This window comes from Austrofundulus limnaeus, unplaced genomic scaffold (assembly GCF_001266775.1).
Source record: "Austrofundulus limnaeus strain Quisiro unplaced genomic scaffold, Austrofundulus_limnaeus-1.0 Scaffold11, whole genome shotgun sequence".
NCBI lineage: Eukaryota > Metazoa > Chordata > Actinopteri > Cyprinodontiformes > Rivulidae > Austrofundulus > Austrofundulus limnaeus.
In genome coordinates this window covers 3,118,293-3,136,349 of record NW_013952413.1, presented here as the reverse complement: position 1 = coordinate 3,136,349, position 18,057 = coordinate 3,118,293, and the positions used below count along the sequence as shown (strand labels likewise).

General features: G+C 39.3%; 2 protein-coding genes across 2 annotated transcripts in view; one reads left to right on the top strand and one right to left on the bottom strand.

The window, feature by feature from the left end:
- The window catches only part of inpp1 (inositol polyphosphate-1-phosphatase), a 12,735-nt gene extending 8,258 nt beyond the window's left edge, over positions 1-4,477 (top strand). Inside the window, exons 3-8 of the mRNA XM_014002032.1 lie at positions 963-1,168; positions 1,241-1,301; positions 1,473-1,673; positions 1,756-1,930; positions 2,243-2,737; positions 2,823-4,477. Coding sequence (XP_013857486.1) covers positions 963-1,168; positions 1,241-1,301; positions 1,473-1,673; positions 1,756-1,930; positions 2,243-2,737; positions 2,823-2,868 — 1,184 coding nt within the window. The 3' untranslated portion in view covers positions 2,869-4,477. The remainder of the gene's footprint in view (positions 1-962; positions 1,169-1,240; positions 1,302-1,472; positions 1,674-1,755; positions 1,931-2,242; positions 2,738-2,822) is intronic.
- A 1,188-nt stretch (positions 4,478-5,665) lies between these two features.
- Positions 5,666-15,918, bottom strand: dnajc14 (DnaJ (Hsp40) homolog, subfamily C, member 14). The gene is made up of 7 exons (XM_014002031.1): positions 15,827-15,918; positions 12,405-13,784; positions 12,171-12,277; positions 11,384-11,503; positions 11,079-11,239; positions 9,496-9,598; positions 5,666-7,956 (listed from the first exon to the last, which is right to left on the bottom strand). Exons 2-7 carry the CDS (start codon positions 13,587-13,589, stop codon positions 7,662-7,664), a joined length of 1,971 nt encoding a protein of 656 aa, XP_013857485.1. The 5' UTR covers positions 13,590-13,784; positions 15,827-15,918; the 3' UTR covers positions 5,666-7,661.
- Positions 15,919-18,057: the final 2,139 nt, after the last annotated feature.

Sequence of the window (18,057 nt, the reverse complement as noted above, 5' to 3'; positions counted from 1 at the left end):
AATAGAGCCAGGTTGCTTTGGATATTCATTTCCCTCACAAAATGAAATTTTACAAATGCATTTTTGTATTTACACAGCTTAACACACAAATTTGGAACATAATACTTCCGTTATTATATGTATTTAAACAAGACACACGTAAAATGATTAAGTTTCAGTTTTGTTTTGTTTTTTTCACCGACACGTGAACGCACCGCGCTCCACTTCCGGGGTTGTCCTACGTTAAACCTCTCCGTCCGCCTGCGTCGTTGGTCCGCACCTCCTATTCTCCAGACATGAACAGGGCGTCCTTCAGCGTACAGAAACCAGAGCAGACAGCTGTCAGAATCAACTAAAAGCTTAAATATTTGAATTTTTCTGAGCGTCCGCATCGTCTCCGAACCCTTCCGCTGACTGAGAGCTGGTCTGCGTTCAGTGTCTGACAGGAAAACACAGCGACCGAGAGAAGGTGGTGTGTCACTCACAGCTGGTAAAGGTTTGTTTTTTCTTCACCAGTTGTTTTCCCTCTTTAATGCTTCTTGTGCTGTATGCTGTTTTAAAATGATCCTCGGGGAGCAGAGGAGTGTAGAAGTGGCTCTGTGGACAACAACAGGTCAAAATAAATCATGATTTGAAATTTAAATATTTAGGTGTCATGGAGGGATGTTTCCATCTCCAGAGGTTGTGCTATTGTAATAATAGAATAATGAACAGTTTATCTTATAAACACTTGTATTTTTATCTCATTGTGGAGTGACTGGAAACTCCTCTATAGGTTGTTTGTCAAAGGTATAAATAATTTTACAGGTTTTATTTGGATTTGGTTTTACTCTGTTCTTTTTCCAGAGATGCCCTGTTTTCATTTTGAGGCTATTATTAACACATCGTGCAAATCTGACCTCCCTCCTCCTCTCTTTTTTTTATCACACAGTTTTCATCAGCCTCCTGGCCTCTTTTTTTTTTTTTTTTTTTTTTTGGTCCAGGCATGGCTGATCTTCTGAGACTGCTGCTCCGGGTGTCAGAGAAGGCTGCGAACGTGGCTCGGGTCTGCAGACAGGAGGCCCTCCTTTTCCAGCTCCTCGTGCAGGAGAAGACGGGAGAGGACAAGAACAAGAAGTTTGTGCAGGACTTCAAGACCCTGGCAGATGTGGTGATCCAGGAGATGATCCGGCACGACGTGGGCGCTCAGGTGGGTGGGGGGTGATCCTGCAGATTGAATGAAGTGGATCTGGACTTAATTTATGTGTCTTGCTTTGTGCAGTTCCCTGAAATGGCAGGTTTCATCCACGGAGAGGAGTCCAACAAGTTTGAAAATGGACTTGGTAATTCCATAGTAATATTTAAACATACAGTTAGCGCTAAAAATAGGTTTGATGTATTTGTGTTCTGGCTGAACAAAGGGCAAACGCTTCGTCTTGCCCCTGTTCAAACATTTGACTGAGTCGTGCTGTTCAAACAGTCGATGTGTCAGGACGCTGACGCTGTGTCAACAGGTGAGAGCGTGACGGTTACTGTGTGCAGCACCGAGGAGGAAACGGCGACACTGCTGGCCACGGTGTTAGACGGCGACCACACAGCCGCGTCTCTGCTGGCTCAAGCCATCCACCAAGACCCCGAGACCATCGACGCCAACGCCGACAGGATGACGATACCCCTCAGGCCGTCCGAGCTCGGCATCTGGATCGACCCCATAGGTAGAAAACGTCTCATCAGAAATCTAATTCAGATTTACAAGAGATGAACGTTAGTGTCTTAAWTTTTTTTTTTCTAAACAAGATGCCACCAGTCAGTATATAGAGGGTCGTGAGGAGGTGCTGAAGGAGGGGCACCTGTGTCCTTCTGGTCTGCACTGTGCGCTGGTTCTGATCGGGGTTTACCTGCGCAGCACAGGTGAACCTGTCATGGGTGTAATTAACCAGCCMTTCCACCACAAAGACCCAGCAGGCGGCGGGTGAGTTCAACCAGCTCACAAATATTTCTCTTAGAAAAACCTCGTTTCGCAGGTTTAGTCATGGCTGATTGTCTTCATGGGACAGTCGTTCTCAGAAGGCTCATGTCTGCTTTTTGGTTGTTAAAGAAAAAAAAACTAAACWTTTATCAGTATTCTAACTTTTTTTTAAGACTTTACACAAATTTGATGGCACTTTCTGTATTTCTGTTCCACGTTGTCTCAAAGGTTTTTGCATTGAGACTCCAGAAAAACTCCTTTTTYGTTGTTGTTGCACATTTTTCTCCTGAACGATCTTTTTTTTTACATTCTCAGGTGGAGGGGAAAGCAGTACTGGGGCGTGTCCTGCGGCGGTGTCAACGTCTGTTCGGTGTCGCGGCCCGGTGGCGGAGCAGAGGAGGACCGCGGTCCGTCTGTGGTCTTGAGCTCCAGCGAGAAGCAGGCGGTAAAGGAGGCGCTGACCTCTCTGTGCGGCCCCGACAAACTGATGTACGCGTCCGGAGCCGGGTACAAGATCCTGTGCGTCATCCAGGGCCTGGCTCACGCCTACGTCCTGTCAGAGGGGAGCACCTTCAAGTGGGACTCCTGCGCCCCCCACGCTCTGCTCCGAGCCCTCGGAGGCGGCGTGGTGGACTTGACTAAGAGCCTGCAGTCGGACTGTGGAGCACAGGGCCAGGAAACAGAACTGACCTACCACCAGCCGTCCACTAAGCATAGCGGAGCAGAGCGCTGGGCCAACCACGGTGGCCTGGTGGCGTATCGAGACATTTCTCAGCTCCGCAGGATCCTCACGTCTCTGAAAGTAAAACTGTAGGTGAAAGATTTTAATGTTAAGTTCATATTTTCTACAGTATTTTAGCTGAAGATGTGTGAGACAAAGTATTTTGTTTTTTAGTACCGTCCTCAACAGATGTGCTGAATGTGACCTGACAGCCAGATAAACACCACCATCAACATCTCTGAAGACTTGATGTCCTCAGGCTTATTTAGGAAGTGTAAAATTAAAACAATTAGCATGGTGCCTTTTAATGGATGCATAGTGTGCATTAACACAACTAAAGGCCCTGTCATGCTAAGATGTCCAAAACTATAATGTTTTAGACAACTTTTGCCAACTTATGAACATTTTTTTCACTCATCGATTCAATCATATCACTACCATCACAGTATGTATACATCCAAAGAGTTCCAGTAGATTTTATTAATTCCATTTTCAATGTAGACATCTTTAGAGTTGGATAAAATTTTCACAAGTTGTCTAAAATGTTGGTGACAGGGCCTTTAGCCACATGACACATATCCCTGATGCTCATGTGACACTTAAATGAGCCGCATCAAAGAGCAGAAACGTAAACGTTTCAACACATTTTAATCGTAACAGAATAGATATTTTGTAATATATATTTAATATTTGTGCGAGTGTGAATATATTCCAAGCTGAAGATGCTACAAGTGGTAAACAATGTGTTACAGTACAAAAAAGTAGGTTTATTTTTGAGTAACAGAGTGCAATGATCCTTAATAATAGGTGTTTGATGGATTTATTCTAAAAGTATAAAAAAAAGTCACAAACCAGGTCAAATATAATAGTGTAAGTGTTGAAGTTAGTTATAAATATATTTAAAAAATGGGATGTGAGAATTTAAATATGCAGTTCAGAGGGCTTTCTTCTTTTAGCCTGACTTTACAAAGCATAAAGCTACTAAAACAATGTGGTTCTGGTCTGACCTTCTGTTTTAGTTTTTTAAGAAAAGAATGCTCCATGCATTATTTGACACTTTTTATTATTTTTTTTACCCAAAATACATCAATCTAACCTCCCAAGACTTAAGCAGGTTGTAGCCTAATAACTGGAAGCTGATAAATGAAGATTTTAATGTGAAAACACTGTTGCCATAATTAGGACAAGTGAGGATTAATCCTCATTATGCTGCAGAAAAACCGTTGTAAATCAGAAAAGGCTGCTTGCTGCTGTTCAAGTTGGGGAGGAAAGATCTGAAACTTCAAACTTTATTTTGCTGCGACTCTGTCCCACAATGTACAAACCACTTAACAACGTTACTTATTAAATATTCTGACTTATTTAAATCTAATGAAAACTATGTGTCAGCAAACTTGGGTAAAATATAGCATCATCTACTTTATTGTTCTAACTGCATCGTTTTCATGGTGCAGAGCAGGAAATGTGATGTATGAGTGTATTCAAGTTTTTTTAGTTTTCAGCTTTTCTTTTGTTCTTTTATGTGAAATAAAAAGTTATTCTGATGATTTGTCTTAACGTTAGAGGCTATGCCAATTAAAAGTGCTCACCTCTGTAGATGTTTTATGGTTTTATTGCTGTCATAAATTAATGGTTAATTTATTTTGACCATGGTTTATGGTAATAATAAAACATGCAAAGGGGGTGAATGCTTTTTATAGGGACTGTAATAGATGTTGATGAGTCGTTTGTGTTGGAGAAAGAGATGTTAATATTGAAGGAGCTCTGGCTGCTGGACAGCTATGAAACTACACAATTTAATGTAATTAAACAAACACAATTACTTCAAACTGACCCACAGCTGCTGCTTTGTTTGGGACAGCAGACTTTTTTTTTAAGTTTCTGGTTTTGAATCCAGCCGTAATAAGACAAAAGATGAAGTCCTGATGGACTCCAGCTCTCTGAAACAACTCCTTGTAAGGAGCACATTTACAGGTGCCCTGCCTTAGTTTTCATTGCCATAACAGTCGAGTAAAGGTCAGAGAGTGGAGGGAGGAAAAAGAATGAAGTAAAACAGAGTTCTTTTACGGTGTGTTCACAGGAAAACTCAGAATTAGGCCAGATGAAATGATGGTACTTCTGCAACAGGTTTCAAATATTGTTTAAACATCTGTCAGCAGGTTCAAGTCCTTACTCTGTACAGAAACCGTTCCAAGACCTTTAAATATCCCCAAAAAATTTACTAAAGCACTTTGAAAAAGTAAAGCAAAATTAAACTAGATGCTGTTCTTCAACAAAAAGGTTGGTCTCTCTATAACACTGACAACCTCAGCAGTCACAGTTACTCTAACTATACCAAGTAAGTCAGCACTCGGATGATATATTTGACTCTGGGGAGCCCAGATCAACCCGGTTGTTCAAAACAAGTGTCAATCAAAAGGGGGAGGGGCTATATAACCATTAATGCAGTATTTGAATTTTAAACTCCAACACTAATCTACAAGGTTCTGTAGTCAAATTAAGTTTCTGCCAGTGAATGTGTTAACTTCTTTATGCCATAGTATAAACTGGAATAAGTTATGCATGAATAAGCAGAAAAAGAAACAGTGTAGATATAAGAAATCATCTTTATTTCTGAAAACCAGAGAGAGCAGGGAAAAGAAACCCAACATTGTTGTTTCATCAGTCAAGAACTCACTTCTTAATTCTCTACAAAAAAAACCCCTGATGATTGTCTGATTTTTTTTTTAATTTTATTTTATTTTTTGCAATAACTCTGCATATTCTGTTGAGGAACAAAAACACTTCTGAAGAGTGGACTCTCACATATTTCTCAAAGCTGAACTGCTACCTTTGCAACACACAGAACTTCACATTCTCAAGTCACAAAAAGGTGGAAAAACAAACTTCGGCGTGGCTCTTCAGCATCAAACAAGAACTTAAAAAATGACATTTGATATGAAGCTAAAACTGCACAGAGCTCTTGTTTTGTTTTGGACAGAGATTATTCCAGATAAATTTTACAGATTTTTTTTTTCTTGTGGCAATCGCTTTAATTGTGCAAAAACAAACTCAATTCTGGATTGATTTGTCTTCAAATTTTACTAATTCACTTCATGTCTGGGAAACCGACCAAATACAAAAGAGAAGTAAAGCGTTCCAGTTTCAACGAGCAACAAAACAACCATTTGCAACACTTTGTGCCTTAAAATATCACAATAACGTTACCGTGTTTTGCTCCGAGTGTAATGGCTGTGCAAGCAGAAGATATTTTCTGGGATTTGACCAACACAAATATCTTCATTTGCAAGTGAGCTGTTAGCTTAGTGAGCTACACCTCCTACTCAGCTGCAGCTGGAGGAGTCTGGTTTGGCTAAATCGCTGATGACAGTTCAAAATCCCTCTTATGTTCATGAAAGTGGTGGGTGTGCAAATTAAGACAAAAAAAAGGACAACACACAAAAAAACAAAACTTCTGAGCAAATGCCAATATATTAAAAAAAATACCCTTTATCCAATGCCTCATAACAATTTCCTCATCGTTAAACTCTCCAAATCCTCAAGCCAAAACATAAACAGCAGCTGTTTCTTTATGGAAGCTGCACTTGAAATCAAAGTAATTTCTAGGCAAAAAAAAAAATTCTTCAAGATTTCAAATTGAACACTGGTTAAATCAGGATTTCCATTAAATTTTCTGCAAACCCGTGACAATTCAAATCTGAACCACATGAACTGGGAGTTAAATGAGCATTTGTAGCACAACATGAGAAACTGATGGAAACGTCTGGAACGAATTGAACCCAACAAGCTGGACTTTGGAGAATAACAGGGGTTTGAAAATCAGCTGCAGCAGCAATAAAACAATTTGCTTTGTTTAATCTTGTGTTTTAGCGTAAAAACTAAATAGTGCTCACAAAGAAAAGAGAACATTCAGCAAAGATCAGATTAGTGCAAAAAACATTCATGAGCTTTACTTCTGATTTATAACTATCAGATATCAACCTTTACAGTTCAAGCAGCTTTACAAATCTGTAAAACTTTTATATTTTCTTTAAAGTTTGTCACAATTCTCATTTAGTTTAATTTAAAATTTTAGTTTAAATGATGACTTAAGCCTGATTATAGTGATAGAAGTGTTTCATCATTTAAAAGGTTTTTAAAGTAACAAAAAAAAAAGGCAAAGACAAAGATCGCATTAAAAAAGCTACATTTATCTACTGAAAAGAGAAAAAGAAATGTACAAGGCAGTTTTATCTTTTAAGCAATGTTGAATAAAATTTTTTGGAAACACCAGCAAGACCAACAAAATCGTTGCACCGCCCAAGAAAGATGCTAATTTAGTCCCTAATTACTTGCAATCGCATAAACGAGGTGCTTTTAGGTGATTTCACCGACGAGAGCAAAAGCAAAATGAAAGAAATGTTAACGATGTTCTGAACGTAAAAACTTGTGAATTTCGCTATTAATGCTGAGTCATTGTCAGTGTGGTTCAGACTTGTCTGCTTTGGCTGGTTCTGATCAACTCAGCAGATTCACACACAAACACTGACACAGTGAAGCTGCCCAGATTCTTATCTTCATTTCTCTGGAATAGCGAGCGATAAATCTCAGCAAACGTAAGCCTCTCATCAACCGCAACTTGTACAAAACATTAGTGAGAAAACTGAAGCGTTAAAGTAAATAAATCATGCGACGGTGGATTTGGCAGGAAGTTATAAAAACAAACAGTTTTGTTACAGCATCGTTAGGACTTCAGTTTTAAAGGCTACAGTCATCTGTAAGACTGACAACATATTAAGGTGAAATAAAAAGGTAAAGCACCGTCACTGCCACTTCTTCAGCTTTAAATACTCTCACTCAAAAGGTTCCTCTTCAGTCTCTGTTCTGGCTGATCTGACTCCTCAGACTCACGAATCCTCTCAGATCTTGGCACGCCAACAGGCAGGTGAGAGACAAGCATGGCCCTGTGTTTATTGTGTGCCCCCCACCCCCACCCCCACACACGATGCTGTTTTGACACAAAGTAAACAGACTTCACCTCTGGAAGGGTTTGCGGACCTTTTTTCTCCTTCTGGGGGGCTTGCCGCTTTCGGCCCAAGACTCGTTGGAATCAGGCCGTTGCGACCCCGGCATGTAGAAACCTGTCTGACCCGGGGCAGGGGGGAAGGGGCTCGCTCCGGCGCCGGGCGGGTGATGAGGCGGCGGACCTGAGGGAAAGAAGCTCCCATTGGCGCTCATGTCACTGGGCGGTCCGCCYTTAAACATTCTGTTGAAGAAGTCCTGCAGGTCGGCCGGGTTCGAAGGTCCACTGGCGTGCTCTGAGGGGGTTCTGCAATGAAAAACACAAAGTTCAGAGAGGGAGGGTTCTTAGTGGCTTAACGTGAAGCTATGTTTTCATTCTGGTTTCACAGACAGTCACGTGACTGCATCCATACATAAAATAAATGAGGTGCTACTAAGAGAGGGAAGGTTGTGAACAGAACGTGTTTGAACACAGATCCAAGACTAATTCTGGGAAAACAGAAAAAAAAATGTATTGTGAACATTTTAAATATAGCAAAACTAAAAAATTAAATATCTTAAACAAAACCTAATGTCTGCCAGTTGGATGACTGTTCAACAACAAGGAATTAATACAAAACTAATATAACAAAAAGCTGCAATCAGCTATAAAAATAAACCTATTTTTCTGAAAAAATACAAATGTCGTACAGGATTATTTTTTTTAAATCAGTGACAGATGCTCCCACAGTAAACAGAACATGAATCAGCTTCATGTCATGAAATAAACTGCATAGAATATAATAAACTATAATCAAAACACTGATGTAAATATTGAATCAGTCAGGCACACCCTTCAGTTTTCTATTTATGTAACTAAGTCAGGGCAAACAACCTCAATAAACCTGAATTATTTATAATTATTAAATGTTTATGAACATGCCAGTCATTACAGAACCTGTGTTAAAAACAAAGATCCAATCAGAGCAGTCTACACTTCACACAGCCTTCACATTTTACTGAATGTGACAGAATCATGCATGTTCTGGTGAATTACTTTAGATAAATGAACTTTAAAGAAGTCCATTTAACTGAGGCACTTTTTACATGTGTTAGTATTTAAAGCTATGTTTCATTTTTTAAGTAATTTAAAAATATAACCTTTATTTTTTGACGCTGGACTGTTTAGTTGACTACGTTCCTTGTTTAATTTTAGTTGTACGATCTGCTAATGGAACAAGCTGACGCTGCTCTGTTATCACATTACATTCAAATCTACAATACCACAGGCTGAGAACACTCAGGCAGAACTGAGGTCAACTCCAGTTTACATTTGTACAATTAGCAACATTTATATTAGGCAGGAACAACAAACAGGCTCTACAGAGCGAACAGCTGCAGAATATTTATTCTTCACACACAGATGGTGGTGGCAAATGTGTGTAAAGAGCTTAAATACACTGAGCAACAACAAATTTCTGCAGAAATCACCCAATCTTCCAACAACTGCACACCGAGCAACCGGAAACAATTACTAAACAGGTTCTGCTGCATGTTGCTCCACTGCCAATAAAACAGTAATAATTCATAGCAGAAATCACTGATGAGTGAGTCCTATTTCCAAAACCATTCATCTCATCTTTTCTTTCTTTTTTTTAAAAGCCACTGAGATTCAAATTTAATGCTTTAATGCCTCCTAAGGTCTTCAATTTTCCAAAATCCTGCAGAGCAAGAGGAAACAAGAACAGAAAACATATACAGCCAAACTTGGGCATTTAAAAAAYAAAAATATTTCTCAAATATATTAAAAAAGGTGATGGCAGGAGTACCCCTGGTTCTAATCAACTCATTTGTGTCCATTTTGTACCTGTGTCGAGTGGCGTTGCTGTTGTTCTTTGAACCGAAGGAGATGTGATACGGTACACGGTGCGTGTCGGGGGAAATGCTTATTCTTTGGCAGCCGGCCCACTCTGAAACATGACATCACAGAAAGTCACTTATTGACAACAATCAAAATAAAGGCAAAAAAAGCAGCTTTTTCAACAAGAAAGGCTAAAATACTATAAGTCTTGGCACTTTGCTGAAGTGGAAAAGAAAAGAGTCGAAGTGTTGAAAGATTTCCTGTCAAAGTTCAGACCACAATCTGACTGAAATGTTTGGGTGGGTTTTTAAAAGGGATGTGCACAGAGTTGTAAAGTAACTAAATACAAATACTTTGTTACTGTACTTGATTTTTGGGTATCTGTACTTTACTTGAGTGATTTATTTTTCAGACTACTTTTTTACATCTACTTCTTAAATTTTCACACGATTATCTGTACTTTCTACTCCCTACATTTTTTTAAAAATGCAAGTAGAAAGTTGTTACTTTTATTTCATTTTTGCTTGTTTTCATTCCAGCTTGTGAAAATATAAATTCACTGCATATAAATTGTGCCTCCTAGAGTGAACTTAATTGTGGTTGAATGAGATGTATAAATATATAAAATTCTGATACTGTATTAGTTTGTACACAAACAAATCATGTCACACTCCAGCAGGACATAATCATTAAAATAAAAGGACTGCACTTAAGAAGTATTTGTATTTCATTTATATTATTGCATTTGACCGCAGCCCTCGGATAGATTTTCATTTTGGGGAAAAGGTTTGTGCAGCCTTGATATATGTATATAAACTGAAACAGCTGGACTAGTGCATCCTAAATTTAACATAATTTAATTATTTTAATACAATATAGTTATTTCTGTATTGTTTGGGGAGGTCACCTCCTAATAAATGTCATTACAGTAAAACTAACTGCTCATTTTAAATTAATACTTTTACTTTTAATACTTAAGTACAAAAATATCAGATACTTTTAAGTAATATTCCTAAATGAGACTTTAACATTTACCAATGTAGTTTTTTGGTATCACTTTGAGGTACTTTATACAACACTGGATGTGCAGAAACAAATACCTCCAAACCTTAATAAACTAAGTTATTTACAGGTAATACCGAGGTAATGTTTATTTATAAAACACATTTACAAGATTAAAACCAAATGACTTTTACATCCTGTACATGAAATGTTAAAACTCAAAGAATTTRTACTTCCTTTTTACCACAACTGTAAAAACTTAAACATCTCACACAAACTTTCCTCACTCACAGCCAAAATGTCTGGTTTTGGGACTTCCTCCCACATTTTTGTGTCTGTTAAAGCCAGATGTGACGTTCAACATCTTTGTTTACATCAATGTGAGCTTTTAAAGCTCAAGTAATATATAAAGTCTCAACTTTCAGTTCTCTGGATGGAAACAATTAGTCAAGAAGTTTTTTTTTGTATTCAAACTGTGAAAACATCACAACCCAAATACCAAGTGGTCTTTGAAAGCTAGAGGAGGTATTTAGCGTGTGCTACAAAGGAACAAGCCAGAAAAGTGATAAATAAAAGCTGTTGTTCACCTGTTATATCATATACTTTTCCTTCCATACAAGCGAAGTACGTGATGCGTAAGCCCAACATGCTCGACTCGGCCCACAGGTCTCCCTCCTCAGCGCTATGGCAACGGTTACATTCAGCACAGAAGCGGGCTTCAGCGGGTTCTCGGTCCATCTCAAACCGCCTGCACACACGGGACGTAAAGAAAATACCACAGAGGTGAAGGTCTACTGCACAAGACGTGATTCAGCTACAGGATGAGTAACGGTGCTCATTTAAGGACATGACACGGATGCAGTGAAGGGATGTTGGGTGTGGAGCAACATACTTGTGCTTGCCTTCACACTTTGTGCACATCATAGTGTTCATGGCTTCCTTCAAGTCGTCTTGCAGCTTAGTGAGAAACTCGTTCATTGACTTGGAGAGCTCGGTTGCTGCCATGCGCTTCCTGTGAGGAAATGAAACAAGTGACTGATGATACCAGAGCAGAAACATCACACGCAGATAAACATCTATAAAAGGTTAACTTCAGTCTTTTGACTGTTGAGTTGTGAGTAATAAGTATCTTACCTGCAGACGCAATAAGAGTAATTTTATGTGGAGATTCAGAGATTTTTTTAAATTTGAGATTCAAACTAATCCTTACTCAAAGTAGCAACAACTTCCATCCTCTATGTTTTAGAGTCTAAAACAAACCTGAAAAGTTTCATACAAGTTAAAGCAAATACCACTACCACTTTTACATTTTTGTCTAAAGAAAATATAATGAAGCATTTATTCGAACTGAAATGAAACCTTTGATGTCCGTGTTGTTTTTCATGGTAAATTTTAAGGAAACCTCCAAAATGAAATTCTTCTAACGGGTAAGACATTTACTATTAAACAGAAGTCAATACAATCCCACTTTAAAAAAATGATTCATCTCACTGAACGAAGAATAAATTTCCAACTTGAGGTTTTTTATCAAAGCTTTTTTTTTAAACCAGCTAAACTCAGAAGGTTTTGTCATAAAAAAGAAATAATTTTCAATTGAGAATTTGAACAAAGACTAAAAAGAACATGTGTGTTTGTTGTTCTGGGGTCACATGACTACATTATTTTATGTTTGCACTTACAGCTCATACTCTCGTCGTGTTTCAGGGTTGCTGACGATATCCCAGGCCGCCCTCAGAACTTTGAATGCCTCTCCAGCTCGTGGGTGTTTGTTCTTGTCTGGATGGACCTGAAAGAGAACAAACAGAGGACAGAAGGTCGTTCAAGTAAAATAAGAAAACACTTTTTGGTTTGGTTTYTTTTTTGCAAAGAAAAAAGTATGCAGTTCTTCTGATTCTCTCCCATCCCTGCCTCACCTGGACAGCCAGCTGTCTGTAGGCCTTCTTCAGCTCCGTCTCCGTGGCGTGGACCTCCACACCCAGCACTGTAAACGGGTCAAGCTCGCCCTCTGGTACTTCAGCCAGAGCCAAAAGTCGTTCCAGCTCCTGGACTGGCTCCCCTCTTCCTGCTCTGCCGGGTGACTCGGGTGAATACGGAGGAGTGTGAGCACTTCTCCTGAACCTCCTCCGGACTCTGTCCAGCAGGGACAGCAGTCTCTTCCAAAACCTTGACTCCTGAAAGACCGTCCAATAGCGTTTCCCCCTTTCTCCGCCAATGCGGACCACCATCCTCTTTGCCCACTGGAAGCTGAGAATCACTAAAGCGCAGGAAAGTCCGAAGCAAGTCAAGACAGCTGACTTTACCCACTTCATAAACCTCGCAGTTCTGTCCACAAAGTCACTTCCTGTGGATTTGATCCATTTCAACACCCGGCTGACATCTGCTTTCATTCCAGGCACATCGCTGATCTTCATTAAAAGCTGCTGCCCAAAGTTGCAAACTTTCACAACTCCCATCTCCACACCTACTCCACAATTGTGTGTTAAAGTTACAATAATCTCAATCAACATGTGGACGCATGAGATGCACCAGAAGCTGAGAGATTCTGAAAGCATCTCTTTGAAAGCTAAGAAAAGTTGGTTGCCCGTCCTCCTGCGACCCCGGCTCTGCAGATGGTGGTGATGGTTGCGTCTGCGAGTCTGCTTGTGTCGACTGCCGCCTGACATAACACTGCCTCTCTGAAAGGAAGAAAATGCACCCTGACCGCTTTGCTCAAACAAGGATCCACCGCCTTTTAATTTGCACCTCTTTCCACTCCCAATGCTCCTCCAGCCAGACTCTCCATTCATGTGCTGCTCCTTTGCAGCTTCATCCTCTTCTTGATTTATAACCTGCGCGTTCTCATAATCTTCCCTCCTGTCGGGCTCAAACTCATCCAGAACCTCCTCCATATCCTCTTTAGCCTCTGTGGATTCATTATCTTCTGCTTCTTCATCACCTTCAGAGTCTTGTTCAGTGAATAAATTTGGAGTTTCCTGAGATTTAGGATGGGATGTTATGTCATCCTGCATGTGCTCATCGGCCTCTCTGGCTTCTGAGGCCAAATCGCTATTAGAGACCTCCTCATCCTCCATCTCTTTCTCAGCCGTTTCTTTCTCCATGTTCCGTACAGATGCCAGAATGAAAAGCTGCAAAGCTTGAGTTTTACAGAACCGGATTTCCTAAATCCATAATCAGCAGCAAACAGTTTCCCACTGAAGTGAGACTGGCGTTCATCACAGAAAGACTCAGGTACAACGAGTCACTTTAAAGTGTCAAAATGATTTCACTCAGCTCACATGGTGGACGGGAGTCACCTGAAAATAACAAGATCAGTGTGAATTAGAAGCAACAGCACACAACCTGTAACCTTCAAAAATAAAAAGAAGAACATAAAAGTAATAAAACAGAAATTTCAGGCTCACTGATCCTACAGTAATTTATTTGATTTTTTTTTYTATTTCTTGGTTGTAATATTATAAAATGTTACTGAACACTGTGACTTTTAAGGCATTTTATTCACAACAGAAACCGAAACACATTAAATGTAGAAACTGTATCTATAATGCCACCCAAGCAATAATTCTTTGTACCAGTTTCTTTTATACAAATAAGTTACAAGATAAAACAAAGCAGTCTGAGCAAAGCTCTGAAAAGTTTATTATTATATGGAGAGAGAAAAAATATGCATGTTAAACAAACATTGGATTTTATAACATTCTGTAATCTAGTCTTCCAGCCGTTTCAGTCGTTGTGCCCTCGGGCAAGACACTTCACCCGCCTTGCCCACTGATGGTGGTCAGAGGGTTCTGTGGTGCCATTGCATGGCAGCCCCGTCCCTGTCAGTGTGCAGCTGTGGAGCTGTGGCTACAGTGTAGCTTATCACYATCAGTGTATGAATCTGTGGGTGAATGACAGTGCAAAGCGCTTTGGGGTCCAATGGGGCTTAAGGTGCTATATAAGTTTAGAGCCAATTTTATTTTATGTTTTTATGAGTTCAGTCCATTTTTCATAAATCTTCATACCATGGAAGTCGTGACATGTAGTAAAGTATAAAATTATGTTAAAATTTTTTTCTTGTAAAATTCACTTTCACTCCACAAAACATTTATACCTCAAAACATTTACCAAAGATTCTACAAAGTACAGCTAAAAACATTTAATCTGAAAACTGATGGACAGAAAATATGAGTTAGTCTAATAAGTTAAATGACTGACACTTTCTACAACTACATAAAATGAAAGAAAACATCTTAATATTTGATAAAATTTTGCACAAAACACATGATTTTACCCATGTTGTCATTGAACTGGCATATTTTTTGTTTTGAACTTGGCGTTGACATGAAGTGACAACAAAGTGGAATTCTTTAAAAAGGTGAACTCCCTGGTTTTTTTTTAATCCTGACGCTTCTTCATCTGTCTGATAGTGACTCAAAATAATCTACAGAAACATCAGATTCTTCTCCACAGTTTGTGTTGTTAGTCAATGTAGCAATGCTTTGTTTGCATGCAGGGATTTCTCTGTCATCACTTCCTGTTACTGTGCATGTGAACATCTCAACAACTGTTTATGTGGCGTGACATATCACTTTGCAATATGTTATTAATGGTATCTTTCCAACAATGCATTCATTTTGATCATGAAAATTTGTTGCTACAGGCACTTTGAGGCACGTTTAAAAATGAAAATTTCGTGCCAGTAGTTCTGCAACTCAAAGTATATGAATATTTCATAAACAGATGCAACGTCATGAAGGAGAAGGTTGTTTCGAAGAGATCGATAAGACAAATGGTCACATGCAGCGATAAACAAAATATGTGCTCTCTGTTATTTTACTCAAGCTTAAAAACGAGCTAGACACAAGGACACGCAGCTTTTATGAGTTAATAATGTCGTTTATAAAGTGCAAATAGAAAGTGAGCAGAAACAAGAAGCCACCGTACAGTTAAATACATATTTGTATTTATGTCATTTTAACCTGACAGGATGAAGCAGTTGTTTGTTTTTACGACAGACGTCGTGTGCTAGCAGCAGCCAGCCTGTTAGCATGAGGAAGCATGATGACAAACGTGGCTAAAATTAGCTCATCTGAAGCTGACTATCTAAGGAAGATTTGAACCAAATAAAGTCCTGCACCTCGATGAAACGACAACTCAGTCTGTACTTTTAGCGTTAACGTCTGTTTAAGCTCGACAGCAGCTAATAATGATAAGGCTGCAAACAGTGAGTGGACTAGCTGTTATTATTAGCGCTTGTTTCCTCTTCCTGCGGGGTTGTTTCCAACACGAAACGAGTCCTGCAAGTGTTCAAATTAACTTCTGGTTCACATTAAGATAAACTAAATGTCATACATACCTGAAAGATAAAGGTGCAACCTTGTTAACAGACAACCAACTCTCCGTGTTGTTTTCTTCTTCTTCTTCTGCTCTGTTTCCTACTTTCATCAAGTTTCTTCTTCTTCTAATTTCTAATGGCAGAACGAAGCTTCTGCCACCTGTCGGTTCAACCATAAACTGCATATTCCACTGGCTCACAAAATCAGGGTTGCAACTGAAACATATATGGAAGAATTCTTCCATAAACATAATTTATTTTTGTCATAACAAAAAAATGAGTAAAAAATGTGCCACTAAGTAATATTCAAGAGAGGGGAACCCTACAAACTTGCTGACATCCCCAATTTCCCCTCTTGGCTAAACAATCTTGCCCTGAAGTTTTTGTCTATAGGTGTATACATTTCCTTTGCTACAAACCTATGGGATTAGTAAAACCTCATAAAGATAAAAAAAACAAACCTGAGACTTTACCTGCTAGGGTAAGAGTTCAAAAACAGTCTTAGACAGTTTGCATAAGGTTTATTTTATAAACATAAATTTAAAAGAGGACAACAAGCTTCAATAAAATGACGAGCAACTGCACTATTCTCAGTAAGTAATTTCAGCTGTAAAATAAACTAGAGTTTGCCTATATGTCAAAAGTTGAGTGCCTAACTCACATATTGATACATTTTGCACTAAATGACAGTAACCTAAAAAAACGTCCTGAAATTCTGGATTTGGTTCTTGATGTACACCCCTAGTAAAATGAATAAACACATTAATAAAATAAATGAACAAAAAGTCCGTCCGTCCGTCTGTTTTCTTCCACACCCGGGTCGGGTCACGGGGGCAGCAGAGAGAACCAGACTTCCCTCTCCCCAGCCACTTGGGTCAGCTCGTCCGGGGGAATCCCAAGGTGTTCCCAGGCCAGCCAAGGAACATAGTCCCTCCAGCGTGTCCTGGGTCTTCCTCTGGGCCTCCTCCCAGTGGGACGTCACCAGAACACCTCACCAAGGAGGCGTTCAGGAGGCATCCTAACCAGATGCCTGAGCCACCTCAATTGAACAAAAATGCATGCTTGTCTTGCCATATTGCTCTTGTTTCTTCAACCAGCAATAGTTAAAGTCTTTGTCACTGTTACTAAAACAATTTAAATGAATGATGAAATTAACAACCTGGTAGAATTTATCATCTATAATTCATAAMAATGTTGTAAATCAAATAGAATTAAAGGTCTTTTTTTCACTGATTTTAGCCTTCCATCCATCCATTATCTACATCCACTTCTTCCTTTCAGGGTCACAGGGGTCACTGGTGCCCACGGCAGTCACTGTGCGAGGGGCGGGGTACACCCTGGACAGGTCCATCACAGGGCCACACGTATAGATAAACAACCATTCACTCTCACTCACACCTAGGGACAATTTAAACTTACCACTTAACCTAACGGCCATGTTTTTGATCTGTGGGAGGAAGCCTGATTGCCTAGAGAAAACCCACACATGCACGGAGAGAACATGCAAACTCGCTAAAAAATACTGTGCTGCTAGCACATATTTCTATTAAATATTAAGTTTTGAAATGTGTTTTATCATTATTTAAACATAGTTTAAAAGGACCCTTTTATAATGAACTTATTACAGGGGTGTCAAGCTTATTTTCACAGAGGGTTTCATGTTTAACTTGGACTGAATGTCACGTTCCTCGTCTCACTACAACGGCTGAGCACTATCAAACAATAACTGAGCTCTACATGGTATTTCCTGCATAGAAACAGTGTTTCAACATGGCGTCTTATAAACACTGAAAAGTACTATATGTACAACTGACAAAAAGTGAAATAAATAACAGAAATACTTTTAAAAGTAAAATTAAGATTTTTTTCAGATGGTTTTACTCACTGATGAGTTTTTGTAAATAGTTGTCTTCTTGAAATCTGAATTCTTTCATTTTCCAACAGGAAATTCCCACTGGAGGGGTGTTCCAGTTTAAATATGACTTGTAAGTGGGAAATTCCCACTTTTCAGTACAACTGGGCAGCAGGAAAATGAGCCGTCTTCCAGCTACTTGAACCGTGTGCACCTTCACCTAGTGGTGGGATGCCGTCAATTCCTGGGAAAAATAAATAACATAAATTATGGGAGATGTAGTTTGTGGTCAAAACAGGCTTTAAAGCAGCACACACATATTTCAAGACATTAATGGTGCGTTCACACCAAACGCGATTTCAGCATCAGGAGCATCAGGTTTACATACAAAGTCTATGGT